Source organism: Branchiostoma belcheri, unplaced genomic scaffold (assembly GCF_001625305.1).
Source record: "Branchiostoma belcheri isolate BF01 breed outbred unplaced genomic scaffold, Haploidv18h27 scaffold84, whole genome shotgun sequence".
Classification (NCBI taxonomy): Eukaryota; Metazoa; Chordata; class Leptocardii; order Amphioxiformes; family Branchiostomatidae; genus Branchiostoma; species Branchiostoma belcheri.
This window is the reverse complement of record NW_017804509.1, coordinates 618,131-634,655: the sequence shown is the minus strand read 5'-3', so window position 1 is coordinate 634,655 and position 16,525 is coordinate 618,131. Positions and strand designations below refer to the sequence as shown.

The 16,525-nt window shown below is 40.7% G+C and overlaps 1 protein-coding gene across 1 annotated transcript; it reads right to left on the bottom strand.

The window, feature by feature from the left end:
- Positions 1–959: 959 nt before the first annotated feature.
- Positions 960–16,034, bottom strand: LOC109486967 (protein MB21D2-like). Its single transcript, XM_019790884.1, has 7 exons — positions 15,757–16,034; positions 14,188–14,424; positions 13,356–13,686; positions 5,544–5,715; positions 5,035–5,233; positions 3,934–4,034; positions 960–3,278 (listed from the first exon to the last, which is right to left on the bottom strand). Exons 1-7 carry the CDS (start codon positions 15,924–15,926, stop codon positions 3,061–3,063), a joined length of 1,428 nt encoding a protein of 475 aa, XP_019646443.1. The 5' UTR covers positions 15,927–16,034; the 3' UTR covers positions 960–3,060.
- Between the last annotated feature and the right edge of the window lie 491 nt (positions 16,035–16,525).

Here is a 16,525-nt window from a genome sequence, read left to right as displayed (position 1 = left end):
TAACATGACTGCTATAGCTAGATTATGCTGCCAGATTCACAATCATTCAAGTCAAAGACATCGTTTATTTGAAGACTAACACATATACATCCACATAACAACAGTCTTTGTCAACAATATCTTCTAAAACATGAGCACAATGACTTGTATATTAGTACATCTCATACTCTCATAACTTAGCACTAATGTTTGTAAAGGTATGATATACAATAAGCCCTTGTTCAGCAGTAAGCTATTTTGTTCTGTTAGGTAAAAGTTACCCCCCTTCTACTCTCCAAGCAGAGGTTGATGGTGGAAGACCGTTTGCTTTTTATATATGGCCCTTTGTTGTAGCGACAAAAAAGAAATGGGCCATATATAAAAAGCAAACAATCTTCCACCATCAACCTCTGCTTGGAGAGTACCCCCTTCAACAGTACATAGTATAATGCATACCAGCTTGCTCATATATATACCATAAAGTACATGTACATGCCTGTCATATTGTCCTGCCAAAGCTAACTCTAAGATAGTATGGAACTGAAGTGGAATGCTATACAGGGTGATATCAATTTTTACCCTAATAGTAGACCTTCAAAATATTTCCCAATAAGACTTTTGTAAGGCACAATGACATTTAATTTCTGCTAAATTGTTGCTGTTAGGTCTGACATGGTTGAACAAAGAGACTCATGAGATATATGTTATTTCTCTATAGAGTGATTCATTTAGAAAAGGTCTACATCTATTTTAGTGCAGATTGATAGCAAAGGCACAACTGGTCCCTTACCACACTATCATAAAATATGGTGGATTTTCTAGCCTCAAAATCAGGCCCCTTGGGTTACGTTTTAATGTCACTTTTTGGCTGCACATCTACTGTTCTCTGATGGCACACGTTGTCAACAATATTTCTGTGTAAATGTAGACATTTGAAAACAATACATCGTCAGCAGAAAGTCGCATAAATAAAACATTGTCTAAGGGGCCTGCTTTGAGGCTATCTATGTTCCTTTCCAATGGTTAGTAGTAGATTGCAGACGTCCTAAGTACATAAGGCAAGGGTGTACAGTATTCTTAGTAAGTCCCGGCTATACCGTTTTAAAAGTCTGCAAGATAAAGTCAACATTTTTACTATCTTACACATACAGAACCGTAAGTACATTGTACTTATATGTTCATATTATATCACAGTAGTTTAAATGTCCCCAATGAATATGTTAACAGTTACTGGATAGTTAGCCTAAGATATGGAGGTTAGGTGGAGGAGTCCCACATGATTTGGTTCACTTTTCTCCAACTCTTCAGGTATAAAATTTAGAAGGAAGAGAATTCCTACTGTAAGGCTAACACCATGTACCAGGGAGTTTTAGTATACAGGGCACAGAGTGCGTCTCTTCTTACTTATAGAATAAAAGTAGCAGGACATTCATTAGAAAATATCACAACTAAATACAGTTACAAGAACATGCTATAATAAAATGCTATACTATACTCTACTAAACATACATGCAACCTCAGCATGGGAAAGGTCTACAGTGGGTCAAATACATTGGTGAAAAAATGTTTACAATGTCCTACAGAATAGACACGATAGACACTAAACTACAAACCTTACCATCAGGCACTGTAGCAAATTACTACATTTACTCTAAAACGATCCCTAAAAATATAGTACAACCTATGGTCAACCAAATAAGTAAATACTGAGCATGTTAAGTACAAGGTGCTCTACTAAGTACAATTATAGTGGATAACAGTATTACTGCCAGCACCAAAACTTAGCAGTTACATGTATGACAGATTTTTTCCCGGAATGTTTTTCAATACTACATGTATTCATGTGTACTGATTCTTCATGATATTGATTCTGTAAATGCCTATGAAAACATCGATGCATTATTGTGGAACATCTGAAACTAAAGAAAGTTCATTTGTAGAATGTCAGTGGCCAGGTAACAGTGGCAAGCTGAAGAAGGTCTGTATGGAGTGTTTTGAGAGCAACTGTATTTAAGTTTGCGGCCTCGCGGCTGGACAAAGCTGCCTGGAAACATGGTGTGAAGACTAGCTGACAGCTGCCCACCCGTTTTAGGGACCTTTGCGGCATATATGAGCTAATATTGAGCAGTACTAGATACTAGAAGTGTTGGCCACCTATTATATCTTACAACAACATACAGTAAATGGCACAAAAACATAAAACTGACAGTAAACTTTATACATGAACTCTGGCTACTAAAAAAGCTAGGTTGTTCTCTAAGCTTTAATGTCTCCACCCTGCATACCATAATATCAGGGGCACTGGCATGTAAGTTAAACTGGAAAGTTCTTGTCTGTATCAATCCAATCCAGTGAAATGGTTGAGGGCTACAAAGAATTTTTTGTATGATTACACGTGTTGGTGAACCCTTGTTGGACACTTGCATTTACATTGTACATCTCCAGCTCCTTTTGACATCCCTACACATTTGTAATGTAACATCAGCCCAAGTGCATGCACTTCAAGTTAAAAAAAAGAAATGTTGCCAAATAAATTCCACCAACCACCCACAAATTACATCCTCTGGAGTCATACTGGGTGCATACAGCTGTGAAAACTATGCAGATCAGATTTGCGAGAGGATAAAATTGAATTCTTATTCTAAAAATCTTGTAATGAAGACCACTAAGTGAAGCCACTAAGTTCACTTAGATCTTTTTGGTACCAACTTCAGTAGAATTTATCGTCGATGCGGAAAGCTCGGGCAGTACTGATATCATTTGGATCGATGAAAACGGATATGCTCTTCCCTGGTTGACATCAGCAATAAAAGTATTCACATTCCAGAAGTATCATCCTAGTACAGTTTTGTAAGTCATTTGTGGGAGGCGGAAGCTAAGAGTTCTTATGCTGAAAATCTTATAAAAAAGGCCTCTAAGTTCACTTAGACTTCAGAACTTCAGAAGAATTCATGAAACAAGATTGAGCTGCAATTTCCAACACAAGAATTGGACTCCAATTTCTTGTGTTGCAAATTGCAGCTCAATCTTGTTTCATAATGACTTCTACATGTACCAACACAGATGAACTTTCAAGATAATTCAGTAGAACTTATCGTCAATACGGAAAGCCCGTGCAGTACTGATGTCGTTCGGATCGATGAAAACAGAGATACTCTTCCCCTGGTTCACGTCAACGATATGAGAGGTCCAGTCTCTGAACCGGCTCTCTCTGTCGTTGAGCGGGGGTTTGTCTGCCTTCGGGCGGCTTCTCGCGGGCGATTCTTTCCCGTCACTGTTCTGGTCTGTCTGCTGATGCTCTTCTACTATTCCAGCTGAGAGGAAAACACATGAAATAGTTAATATTGCTTTGTTTGATAATTGTCGTGGGAAAATCCTTTCCTTTGTTGTTCTATTCAGTATAAGATTGAAAAGAACAAATCTAGTAGTGGGGCTTGAAGTTGAGACAAATGCAAGATCATTTCATCCCAAGGGAGTGAAGAACAATGTATTATTCTTCAAATGTCTGTCTGTCTGTCAATCAATCAATCATCCATGGGCATCATGGTCTCCGTATTAAAAATGCAGCAGCAAACCAGTATGACGAACAAGAAGCTGCAGTTTTCCAAATGAATTTCTGATCTGTTACTCTAAATCCACCTACTACATACCCCGATGTTGTGCCCTTGGGAAAGGCACTTAACACACATTTCCTCATACAGCCAGTCTCTGAAAGCTGTCAAAAACTTTAGAGTTTGACGTTAGGAAGAGCATCCAGTCAGTAGAAAACCTTGCTTAAAAAAAAAAAGACTTGCACAGGCTTGCTGTTGTGCACCTCAGCATGCTGAGGGGCAAAATGACAAGCCCAAACACGCACCTGTGCAAGCACGTCTATACCCCAGATTCGGGGAATCAATAGACGTAAAACTCGGATAAGAAGAAGAAGAAGAAGGAAGACTCCAGATAAGACCTCACCTGTCTCCCTCCACTCTGCGGCTGTCCTCAGGTAGATGTACTTAACAGGGTCGGTCCTGATGAGAGACAGTTTCCTAGCAACCGGGAACATCATCTCTTCACTGGACAAACAAATTAATAGTTAACTGTACATGTCTTGCACAATGGTACATCAGATTTTTCTTTTAAGATCAGAAGGCTGTGCATTCATATCACAGTCTAGCCATCAGCACTTTGTTACCTTTGTTGGGAATGATTATAAAATTCTACACATTTGCCTGGTATGATATAAATACAGAATTACATACGAGAAAGGCAACATTTGCAATCTACTGCTCTTTAGTCTTACACAGACACATTCATATATATTGTGACCAGTCCCTCCAACTCCTGTCCTGCCACTTTACTGTGGTGAGAATTAGTGAGAGCCTTACCTGCTGTGTAGGAACATGTTGTACTGTGGCAGCACAATTCAACCTTCGGTAGGTGTTCAGCACCAAGGACAGCACAAACTACCCATATAACACACCAACCATACCAATATAAGTTTGTCTTAAGTTACCTACCTACTAGGAACTAGTTGTACAGTGGTAAGAAGTAGTCTGTGTTGATGGCAGCACATTATTCATTTATTCTGATCCTTTCGAAGGCGTTCAGCACCAAGGACAAGACAAACTACCCATAGAATATGTCCTATACCATGCCTACATGTATGTTACTCGGTTGAAAGCCTTAGCTGCAGTCTAGGAACTTGTATTGTCACAGTGGTAAGAAGTAGTCTGTGTATTCTGACACTTTTGAAGGTGTTCAGCACCAAGGACAGCACAAACCACCCATATAACACACACACCCTACACCATACCTACATTAGTTTGTTGAAAGCTTTACTGGCAAATGGGGGTTGGGTTGGCATCCCACTTCTGACACCATGTTATGATCTTGAACTTGACGAGCTAAGAGAGAGATCTTAAACTGCCTTTAAGTTTTTGAGATGCTTTAATCTGGAAGGGTTAGTGTGGTACAGTACAGTGTATGTGTGTGCTCAACCTTGGCTGGGCTATACTAATACAGAGAGTGGAGGGGTGTTGTCCCAGCTTTTATTACTGATAATACAACACTTACCTGCAGTGTAAAAACATATTGTACTGTGGTAAGAAGTAGTTAGCACAGGACTTGTTGATGAGACAGTGCATGATGTCGTCCACCATGCCGAACAGAGACAGCGGGATGAAGGTTTCGTCGCGCAGGAATTCTGGTCTCAACCGGTCGCAGGCCCAGAGCACGATGGTTTTTAACTGGTACGGACTCACCACCGCTGAACCTGAAGACAGATTTCATTGATTAATTGATTTATTGAGTTCATTTTGAACATGTTACATATCAAATTGAAGCAGAGCTTCCAAATAAGAAGGGCAACAAATTAATATTAGAATCTAGGGACAAGTTTATAGTTTTCAAATGTTTCTGTTGGAATGATTTTGTCTGCAACAGACAAAACTCTGATGCAACCTTGACGAAACATCCGAAGAAAAATGAAAAATCCGGGTTTTACACAGGCACAGTACATTCTATCAACGAGCTCAGTAACTGTATTATTGTATGGAACATTAACAACATCAAGGCCGGCCAACCTGCGAGTTCCTTCCTGATGACAGAGTGCAGTACGTTAAAGTTGTGCATGAAGACAGGAGGGATGAACTTGGCCAGTTCCAGCTCCGCCTGACAGAAGGACAGTCTCCACTCCAGCTCTGGGTTCCCGTCAGCACAGCACATCGGTAGCAGGTGGTAACCATTGTTCTCTACCTGCAAAACAAAAATATGGACGAAAACATGATTCATTTCAGTCTGTTTTCTTTCTGTCTCTCTGAGACTTTCTCTCTCTGTCTGTCTGTCTCTCTGCCTGTCTGTTAGAGTCTCTCTCTGTCTCCCTCTCTCAAAAAAAATGATTTATGAAATGAAAACTACACTTTATGTCCGACATTGGAATGAATTAGGACCCAAATTTTTGGCCGACCCTGGACTCCATTGACCCCGTCTAAGTACTCTTTTGTCTCTGACGTTCCAAGAGTAGATGGGTTCAGCAAACTTTTACAACTTTTTATGGTGATGCAACAGAATATCTGGTATACATGAAGCATCCACATGAGAACCAACAAAATCACCTAACTTGTCAACAATATCATAAGTTATACCTGCAGTACCGCTCTGAAGGGAAAGGGGGTGCTAGCACCTGAGTAATCATCCCAATCAGAATTTTCTCTTTGAAGAGTGATGTAAGAGTTATGACTAAGGTTTCAGCAGAATTATGACAGAGCGGTATGACAGCTCACGGAGGAACCATGGATGCTCTTACCCTCTGGGGAGTTCTAAATTGCATTTCGTTCCTCCATCTCAATTCAAGAAGCTATGGATATATCTATGATATGTAGGTAGGCATAGGGAAAAACTTTGATGGCCCCCTAGCAACTTTTTATGGTACTGCCCCAGAACACCTGGTATACAAGAAGCATCCACATGACAGCCAACAAAAACTAATAAACTTGTTAACAATAACTGCAGTACCACTCTGAAGGGAAAGGGGGAGCTAGCACCTGAGTAATCAAGATCCCAATCAGAAGTTTCTCTAAGAGTGACGTAAGAGTTATGACTAAGGTTTCAGCAGATATGACAGAGCAATATGACAACTCACGGAGGAACCATGGATGCTCTTACCCTCAGAGGGGTTCTAATTGCATTTCATCCCTCCATCTGAATTCTAGAAGCTTATGGATATATCTATGATATGTGAGTAAGGTACAGGGAAAACTTTGATGGCCCCCTAGCAACTTTTTATGGTACTGCACCAGAACATCTGGTATTAATAATACAAGAAGCATCCACATGACAGCCAACAAAATCATGTAACTTGTCAACAATATCATAAGTATACTCCTGCAGTACCGCTCTGAAGGGAAAGGAGGAGCTAGCACCTGAGTAATTATACCAATCACAATTTTCTCTTAGAGTTAGAGTGATGTAAGAGTTATGACTAGTGTTTCAGCAGATATGACAGAGCGGTATGACAGCTCACGGAGGAACCATGGATGCCCTTACCCTCTGGGGAGCTCTAATTACATTTCGTTCCTCCATCTCAATTCAAGAAGCTGTGGATATATCTATGATATGTGGGTAGGCATAGGGAAAAACTTTGATGGCCCCCTAGCAACTTTTTATGGTACTGCCCCAGAACACCTGGTATACAAGAAGCATTCACATGACAGCCAACAAAATCACTTGACAACAATATCATACTTATACCTGCAATACTGCTCTGAAGTGAAAGGAGGCGCTACCACATGTGCAACAGAAATTACGAATCTTGTGAGTGATGTAAGAGTTATGACTAATGTTTGCAGATATGACAGAGCGGTATGACAACTCACGGAGGAACCATGGATGCTCTTACCCCCTGGGGAGTTCTAATTGCGTTTCATCCCTCTATCTCAATTCAACTCACATTCTACATTAAGTACTACCTGCTTAAAATGCATTACTACCAGCTATAGGCCAAGCTAGGACAGTAACATGGTTTCTGTACTTTTATTTTCAACAGTAAATTTAAAACACTGTTCACAATGTAATGAAGGAGGCTCTCCGTATGTTTTCATTTTTTGTGTGTACTTGTTTTCTTGTTGTTTTGTAATGTTAGCAGGATATATATAAAATCTAGAATGACATCAAAAATATATGCTGGCTTTTATGTACCCTTAACCCAAGGATTTGAATTTTAAGCTCAATATTATCTTAGAATTTGAAAAGAAGCAAATTTTACGCTTCCTTTAAACTGCAGTAACTGTTGTAGTTTTTTGAACTGCTGGGGTTTTCTGGCTTACTAAATTTTAGGCAAAAAAATTTTAGGTAAGTATCCCAAAAAAGCTTTAATAATAGAAAAAAAATGCCTAAGAAGGGCCAAAACAAGCACCTCTGCTTGAGGAGTAACAATCTTCTACCCCAACATCTGCTTGTAAACCATCAGCAGCCCCCAGCCCACCACTCCATCCATGCTTATTAATGATTAATGGCTTTTAATTCTCACACACACCAGAGTAATGGGACAGGAAGTAAAAGGGTCAAACAGATTTTTATCATTCATGTATTATGGAATATTATACAAAAATGATAAATTTATACTATAAATCGCACACAGCTGATAAAGTTAAAATTGAATTTGCTAAAATTTTTAAAGAACAAACAATCTCAGTATACTGCTCTACTGAAAAAATTAATCCAAACAGGAGCAATAAAACCAAATTTAAAGAAGACCTTAAGACTGAAACCTGCAATTCATATGGACTTTTTACCCAACAAATTATATAGGCACACTGTGCAACAAAGTGACATTTGTAAGTATTAATACCTTGTAATTTCTTAATTTTGCTTAACTGTAAACATTATAAAAAAAAAGATTATGCAACATTGAACATGAACCACAGATATAGACCTACTTGGTAAGCACTCTATATCTTACATTGCCCTGTGTCTAGGAAAAAAAATAGAAGAAAACACAGTTTTAAAGCTTGCCTCAGACTAGATGAAAAGTCTCACCAAGTGAGCATCAGAAAGGTTGAAGTGAAGGTGGGAAAGTGAGTCAGATATTGATTTTGCTCGGTTGTTACCCTGTGGGCGCATTAAGGAAATGGGGGTTTGCGACCTCCGTGTCTCGCCCTTTCCTCCGGAACAGTCTCGGGTCCTCTCGTCAGCCAGGATAAATGGAAAAGGTTCGGGAGTTTCCAGGAGGATTGGCTGAGAAATGGGCTGGGTCTGATACATTGGGTCTCAGGGCTGGAAATACTGGGTGCATGTGCACCTTAGTGCACCCGAAATTGGAGCTGTGCACCCAATTTTTTTGTACATATGAAATGTATAATAGTCTACAGGATAGTCTAAGTGGCATCTAAGTGTCAGAAAAATAGTAAATTCTTTGTTTGGATTTTGAAGTTAGCTCCAAGTTCAGATTCAAGCTCAGAAGAGGAGCAGTAAGATCTGTACTTAGGTTTTGTTTTATATGGTGCACCCAAAAAATTTTCTGTGCACCTATTTTAGGTTGGGTGCACCAGTGTACCTATTCCCAAAAATGAATTTCGAGCCCTGAATGGAAAAGGTCGGAGTTTCCAGGAGGATTGGCTGAGAAATGGGCTGGGTCTGATTCACTGGGTCTAGACGGGAGGGATGTGCTCAATGTGCAGAGCAATTTTTCATTACCTAGCAGCCAGGGGAGTTGGCAGTCTTTAAGAGTTATGGAAATTTATGTTCTTGCACTTGCTAAGAGTTGCTGTGTTTAATAGTAACTGTTGTATATCTCACTGGGTATTTTAAAGGATTTTGGTATTTCAGCCATACAATTTACCTTCTACTTCTGCATATTTGGGATTCTGGCAAATCATTATGATTGTTGCCCAACTACCAAGGTACCTAAATGGGTAGAGGTTAAACCTTTGCTTAAAATCCTACATGTAGCTTTGAAGAGATCTTCAAATACAAAAATGAAAAAGTCAATTTTGGCCCAAATTATGTCATATTGGAGGCAACTGAAAGCCATTTACGGATTTAAGTCAAATGACCTCCTGATCTTCTATAATCGCTTATTTGGGAATCAGGCCAATCATATATTATGTTGCCCAACTACTGAGGTACCTACTTTATTTTAAAATCCTACATGTGGCTTTGAAGAAATCTTCAAACATAAAAGATAAAAAGTCAACTGAGTCCCAAACTATGTGAAATTGGAGGCAACTGAAAACCGTGCATCACGAATTAAGGTCTGACCTCCTAAAATCTTCTTTGGTCGCATATTTGGGAATCAGGCCAATCATAATATTACAATGTATGTTGCCCAACAACCAAGGTACCTACTTTATTTTAAAATCCTACATGTGGCTTTTTTAGAAATCTTCAAACACAAAAATAAAAAAAGTCAATCTAGTCCCAAATTATGTCAAATTGCAGGCAACTGAAAACCGTGCATCACAAATTAAGGACAAATGACCTCCTGATCTTCAGAAGTTCTATAGTCGCTTATTTGGGAATCAGGTAAATCATTATAATATTATGTTGCCCAACTACTGACTCAGATGGTACCTACTTTATTTTAAAATCCTGCATGTAGCTTTGAAGAAATCTTCAAACACAAAAATAAAAAAGTCAATCTAGTCCCAAATTATGTGAAATTGCAGGCAACTGAAAACCGTGCATCACGAATTAAATCCTGACCTCCTAAAGTCTTCTGACGCCAGCATCAATCTTCTCTCACTTTGCTGCAATATTTCATCGTTCTGTCTCTAAGTCTAAGGCCTAGGGAAAAATGTTGTGTTTCCTGTTTCAGTCCTGAAAAAAATTAGGGATTATTCTTTTTCTTCTTAATTTTTCTGTTGGACTTTGGCAATCTCTGAAGTGATCAAACTTATTCAATGCACTTTATCAAGTAAAACTTGCATGAGGACACATTTTCAATGTCAATTATTATGTTGGAAAACCGATTGTACAACGTTTCATCACTCAGGTGTCAGATCATTGAGCTAGAAAAGGTTGATGAGCCTGAAAAATTTATGTCCTTTGCAGGGGTCCACCCCCCCAAAAAGTCTAGGGTCAGCAGTTTTTTCTAGGGTCGTTCGGGAAACAGGAAACACACCATTTTTTCCTAGGCCAAAACTTAGACCTTCCTCTGACGTCACTCATCAATCTCGTCTCACTCTGTGGCGATATTTCTCCACTAACATGGTTCTGTTGCTAACACACACCGCTTCACTCAGCAATTAGACTGCTTACGTGGTCACAGCCTGCCGCAAAACTCAATCACTCTGGCCAGCGCAGGGCTCAAAATACTCAATTTTTGGTTGGTTTGTGCAAGGACATTGTATATTCCTATATAATGTCAATGGTTTGTGTTTAACCATTTATAATATCATTGCAAGCTCAACACTGGAAATCTATGCTGCAGGTTGATTTATATTTTTGGCAAATACCCAAACTGCTGCCAATAATGGCACACTGTAACAGCATAACTGCAACTTTAGCCTGATGCCTGACGAGAGGACATCATCAATATCAAATTTCTGAGCCCTCACACCTGCATGTGTGAGTATTGGAAGTACAGTTTATTTTTGGGTTTCCATTCGTAGCTGCACAATTTCAAGTCTTGCAACCTTCTCTTCCTAAAGGAATAAATCTGGAGAAAAATAATTGAGTGTAGATCAGATGGAAGGACTAAGACCCTTCAGCTACAAGACCAGCTGAGTTTTGCTTTTTCAACCTCTCTATAATTTTGGTAAATTTCACAGAAAAAGCATTCAAATCATGTCAAAAAGCATGCCTAAAAATTGAGCACTTTTGCACCCAGTTATTTTCGAGCCCTGATGCCAAGCAATACTTCTAAGCAAACCCAATCCCTGAGCCTGCAAATTAAGACTGCATTAAAGAGACCTGATCCGATGCCAGACACGTTCCCAAATCTCCGCTCACGTTAGGCCACATCAATTTAATTTGTGAGTTCTCCTTATTGTGTTGGAACAAGTCAAACTCTTTAACTATGTATTCTACCAACACAGATGAGCTTTCATTCGAATTTAATTTGTTGGTTCTCAGATTTGTAAAAAAAATATGATGCGACAGGGCAAAAATAAATAAAAATAAAGACAGGTTTAGGCATCCTATTATAGCCCCAAATACTTAAATAGGACCCATGTAACAAATAGAAAGAAAACGACTTTCCTCAACTGTTGGGGGCAACAATGAGCATTTTTTAGTTGGTTCAGAATTTTTTTATTTTCCTATTTTTTGCAACTAAGAAAAAAATGAAGAGGCGAATTCAAGAACCAACAAATTAAATTGGTGTAGCCTAATCCAGAAAACCTTAACGTTCCCAAGTCTCCGCTCATGTTAGGAATTACATGAAATGAGGCACTACGTTTTAATTCTGCTGATTCAATAAACCTGAACCTTGGAAACCATTAGAAGGGAACCGGTGGGATAACAAGGTTTGGTCGGACTCAAATTGTTTTTCTCCTGCTACAGCATTTTATTTCAAGGGAATGCATAATGCTGGGGTTATTTGGGGACTTAAGATTGTCAAGTTTCCAAATATCCATCTGCAAAAATGTAGAAAGAAGACAAATAAACTTTATGTGGTAAAATTGTTTGTAGCTAGACTAGAGTGCAATTTTTTTATCACACAGCATCCTAAAAATTTCATGGCTTCAACCCAAGGAAGTGCTGTATTGTTTATGGGTTGTCTGTCTGTCTGTCTGTCTGTGTTTCTGACCTACTTGCACAGGGGGTATGGGTAAGGGTGTGAAGTCTGCCATCTCTGCTTTTTGTTCTTTGACTGAACAATATTAATTTACAAAACAACAAGTTCAAGCAAGAACAAGAAATCCAAGATTTCAGACTTCTAAGTTCTATGGAATTGACTTTTGGTTTTCGTGACCTTCAGATACTCCCATGTCCCATGTGCTGTGTCTGACCTTCTGACCTGTCATTTTGCCTATCTTCCCCACCCATGTGCTGTCAACCTCACAACCTGCTCTCCACTTATTTGCTTTGTCACTCAGCTTAGATTTACCACAGCATTGTTTTTGGAATCTGGGGTTTTCGTGACACCCCATCATTTGCTGTGTCTGACCTTTCGACCTGTCATTTTGCCTGTCAATCTTTCTGTGCCCACCCATGCGCTGTCAACCCAATCTTAAGATATTCACTGCCACTCAACTCAGCCTTACCTGAACGTTAGCCTTGGAATCTGGGAAAATACTTTGGGTTTTCATGATGACATTTAGACCTGTCATTCTGCCTGTCAATCTTCATGTGCCCATGTGCTGTCAACCTACTAGCAGTCGACATACTCTCAGGCTTTGTCACTCAACTCAGACTTACCTAAGCATTGACCTGTCATTCTGCCTGTCAATCTTTCTGTGCCCACCCATGTGCTGTCAACCCAATCCTAAGTTATTTCACTGCCACTCCACTCAGCCTTACCTGAGCTTTGGCCTTGGAGTCTGGGAAAATACTTTGGGTTTTCGTGATGACATTTCGACCTGTCATTCTGCCTGTCAATCTTCATGTACCCATGTGCTGTCAACCTACTAGCAGTCGACATACTCTGAAGCTTTGTCACTCAACCCAGCCTTACCTCTGCGTTGGCCTTGGAGTCCCAGTAATGGTCCCGTGACCACCAGGCCTGTGCGGCTGTGGGCCATCCTTTACACCTCACGGTGGGGATCATGTTATACACACTCAATGTAGACTGCAACTTACATGTACCTCTGCGTTGGCCTTGGAGTCCCAGTAGTGATCCTGTGACCCACCCCGGCATAGGCTGTTGACCTGTCATTCTGTCTGTTAATCTCCCCCACCCATGTTCTGTCAACCCAATCTTGTTAGTTATTCACTGCCACTCGACTCAGACTTACCTCAGCGTTGGCCTTGGAGTCCCAGTAGTGGTCGCGTGACCACCAGGCCTGTGCGGCGGTGGGCCAGCCTTTACACCTCACGGTGGGGATCATGTTATACACAATGTCACAAGCGTCTCCCCCCTCCACGCAAATGGTCACAACCGGCCCGTTCAGCTCCAGGGTCATGGAGTGACCCGGCATGGGCGTCGCCTCGTTTGCTACCGCGGAAACGGCCTTGAAGAACCACTCGCACACCTTCTCCGAGGAGAGGTAGATGTAGGTGTTACCCCCGCTCTCGTGTTCGACCTGACAGTCACGCCACTTGTACTGGTCAACACCGTCAAGTAACCTGCAGTAGGAGAAATACGAAAAAAAAGATACTCATTGACAAGCAACTGGATATGATTTTGGAAATGGTCAGACGTTTCAGGTAGAATCCACAACTCCTATAAGCCTGATTTTTTTCAGTTTACAAAATTGCAGGTTGCTTAATTTTTCTTCCGCAATCTTGAAAATGTCTGCAAAATGCAGGTGGGTAGAATGTTGGCAGAACGTTACTTATTCATCTCCACAAAGCCCATTGGGCATATCACTTCAGCAGAACGTCAGACACTCATATAAGGATGTATTTGCATATAATGTAAGGTTAACATCCTGTCTGTAGTTTTCTAATGTTATGTCAGAAAAATATCTTCTGCAATGGGCTAACCTCTGATGCAACGTTGACCAAAAACCGTGAAAAATCAGGGTTTCACGCAGGCGCAGTGCATTCTGCCAACATGCTGTATGTATAGGGTTCTAACCAGGGTTTTTCACTATTTCAGATGGGTATTAATTTTCTCCCACTGACCTGATGCCGCCGTGCATGGGCCGGCCGATCATGTAGTCAAACATGTCAAATGAGTCCTCAGCATTGAGCTCCATGATGGGAATAATGACGACATAGGCCGGGGTTGACTCCTTCCCATGAAGGTAGTGTGGTCTGAACTGGGAAGGCTGCATGTCCAGGACTCCCTCAAAGGTGTTGTCTCTCAGGAACAGGAAATCCTTGGGCAGGGGAAACCTGCGGTCGTACTTGTGGACAAGCCTGGAAAACGAGCAAGAAAATTGTCAAAATATATAAAATGTCTTGCAGAAGATGTAATAGTAAGTCTTTAAAAATGAAGAAAAAAAAACAAAGAAGCATTTAAGGTGTTGTCTTTCAAGAACAGGAAATCTTTTGGCAGGGGAAACCTGCGGTCATACTTGTGAACAAGCCTGGAAAAGGAGCGAGAAAATGACTTATGGAAGAACTTTATTGCACGACTTAATTGTAGCAGGTACAACGTACATGTATGGCAATTTACTTACAAGTAGTTGTACAAAGTTTAACTATTGCTTAACATATTGTCACAATTTGTACTTGTGGATAAGCCTGGAGAAGGAAGGAGAAAATAACTTATAAAAGGAGAACCTAAGCAATTGCACGTCAATAGTATAGTACAGGTACAACGTATGGCAACTTGTATACTCGTAAAAGGAACTGAAAGTTACAGTTTTAATTGCTAAATATTATCTAACAATTCTAAGAGACAAATTTGTACTAAGCCAACCCCCCTCCCCCATCTTGTTGCACATTATAAGATAAGAACAAAAATCAGTGAACATGTCAAATTCATTACATTTATTATTTTTTCCAGGCCTACATCATTTATAAATCTTAAGTTTTCAGTCCTCAATTTTGGGCCCAGATCAGTAAATGTTTAAATAATACTCAGGTTTAATACACCAGACTCTTAAGGTGCATTGTTTACATTAATCCAGCTGTGTGTAAGGTCTAACCCTGGCGTCAACAGGTGTGTTATTTTAAGAGACCACCTGTGAAGCACTAAGCTACACACGCTTAAATATGCTGGCTCTGTTCTGTACTGTTTATTACGAGTCCCAGTGCGACTTCCAGCGATTTTCTGGGTACTTGTGAGGTGTGTAAACTTCTAAGAATCGGCGTAAAATGTCTACGCCCAGGCGGTAGGAAAAATAAGGAACAGCCTGTCAAAATCACTGCACCCTCTGTACATCTTAAAGTTACATTGTAATAAGACTTACTAAGTATGGAGCATTATAGCATTGTCTTTCTTCGTAGCAAGTCAAAGCCAAGTCAATATTTTGACACGCACGCAAAAAAAATGTCACTACAAACACTAACGAAACCGGACAAACCAGATTTTTTCAGACCCTGAGATCTCGAAGGTTAACTCGTTCGCTGTCCTCCCCAACTAACAAAACGTCGAGAAACAACCTAACTTGAAAGCACTGTGCTTGTTTGTGTACCTCGCACATAGAATACACGACTCTCTGCATCTTGAATTTACAAAAACTGGCCAGGAAAAGGCACCAAAAGCACAGCTACAACTCCACAACCCACTCCAAGACCACCCACCTGAGCAAGTTCTCCATGAATTCTCTCGTCGTCTCTTCTCCGCCTTTCGTCCGGCAAACCTTGGCCATGTGCTGCTGGTACCGCTTGAAATACGCCACCAAGTTCCTAATTTCCTCATGTTCAATCCCCGACCGAAAGTCGAGTGGCTCCCACTCTTCTGAGGACGCCATGCCTCGTCCTACGGAACGACTCTACGGTTCCCGTTTCCCAGTTCACAATATGGAGGTTGTTTCTCTGAGCCCTGCCTGATATTGTGGTTGGCGATTTGCATGACAAAGGCGTGACCCCTCGGCGGGCGGAAGTCATCAGAGCACCTGCCGAACTCCATGTAACGCTACCACTCAGCAGCGCCGCCTGGCGAGATTTAGGAGAAACGTTTTCATCGAAGTTGCAGGGCACTAGTGTTGAAGATTTGGTCCAGGTCTACATCACACTTATCAGACCTGTACTTGAATATGGGCACGTACTACTAGTAGGGTGTAACAAGGAGCAGGAAAGACTGATTGAAAGAGTACAACGGAGAGCACTCCGGATCATCTCACTGGGGGGAAGACGTGAGGTGCCTCCTCTGCCAACGCTGAAGGAAAGGCGAGAGGTGGCGGCAGTGAAACTACTTAAGAACATGCTGGATGAGGGTCACCTTCTCCATGACCTGGTTCCACCGGCCAGGACAACGGCCACTGGGGGACCTTAAGAAATGGAACTGCAGTTACAGTACCAGCAGCCCGTACAAAAAGAATGAAAAAGTTAAACTCTTTCTTACACAAGG

What these genes read in the sequence shown, in the direction of transcription:
- LOC109486967 (XM_019790884.1), bottom strand. Translation starts at nt 15,926, where the DNA reads ATGGCGTCCTCAGAAGAGTGGGAGCCACTCGACTTTCGGTCGGGGATT. An exon ending in ACTCCAAGGCCAACGCTGAG is followed by an intron (nt 5,716 to 13,355) that starts GTAAGTCTGAGT and finishes TTTGTTTTGCAG; the next exon opens with GTAGAGAACAATGGTTACCA. An exon ending in CGCAGAGTGGAGGGAGACAG is followed by an intron (nt 3,279 to 3,933) that starts GTGAGGTCTTAT and finishes GAATAGTAGAAG; the next exon opens with AGCATCAGCAGACAGACCAG.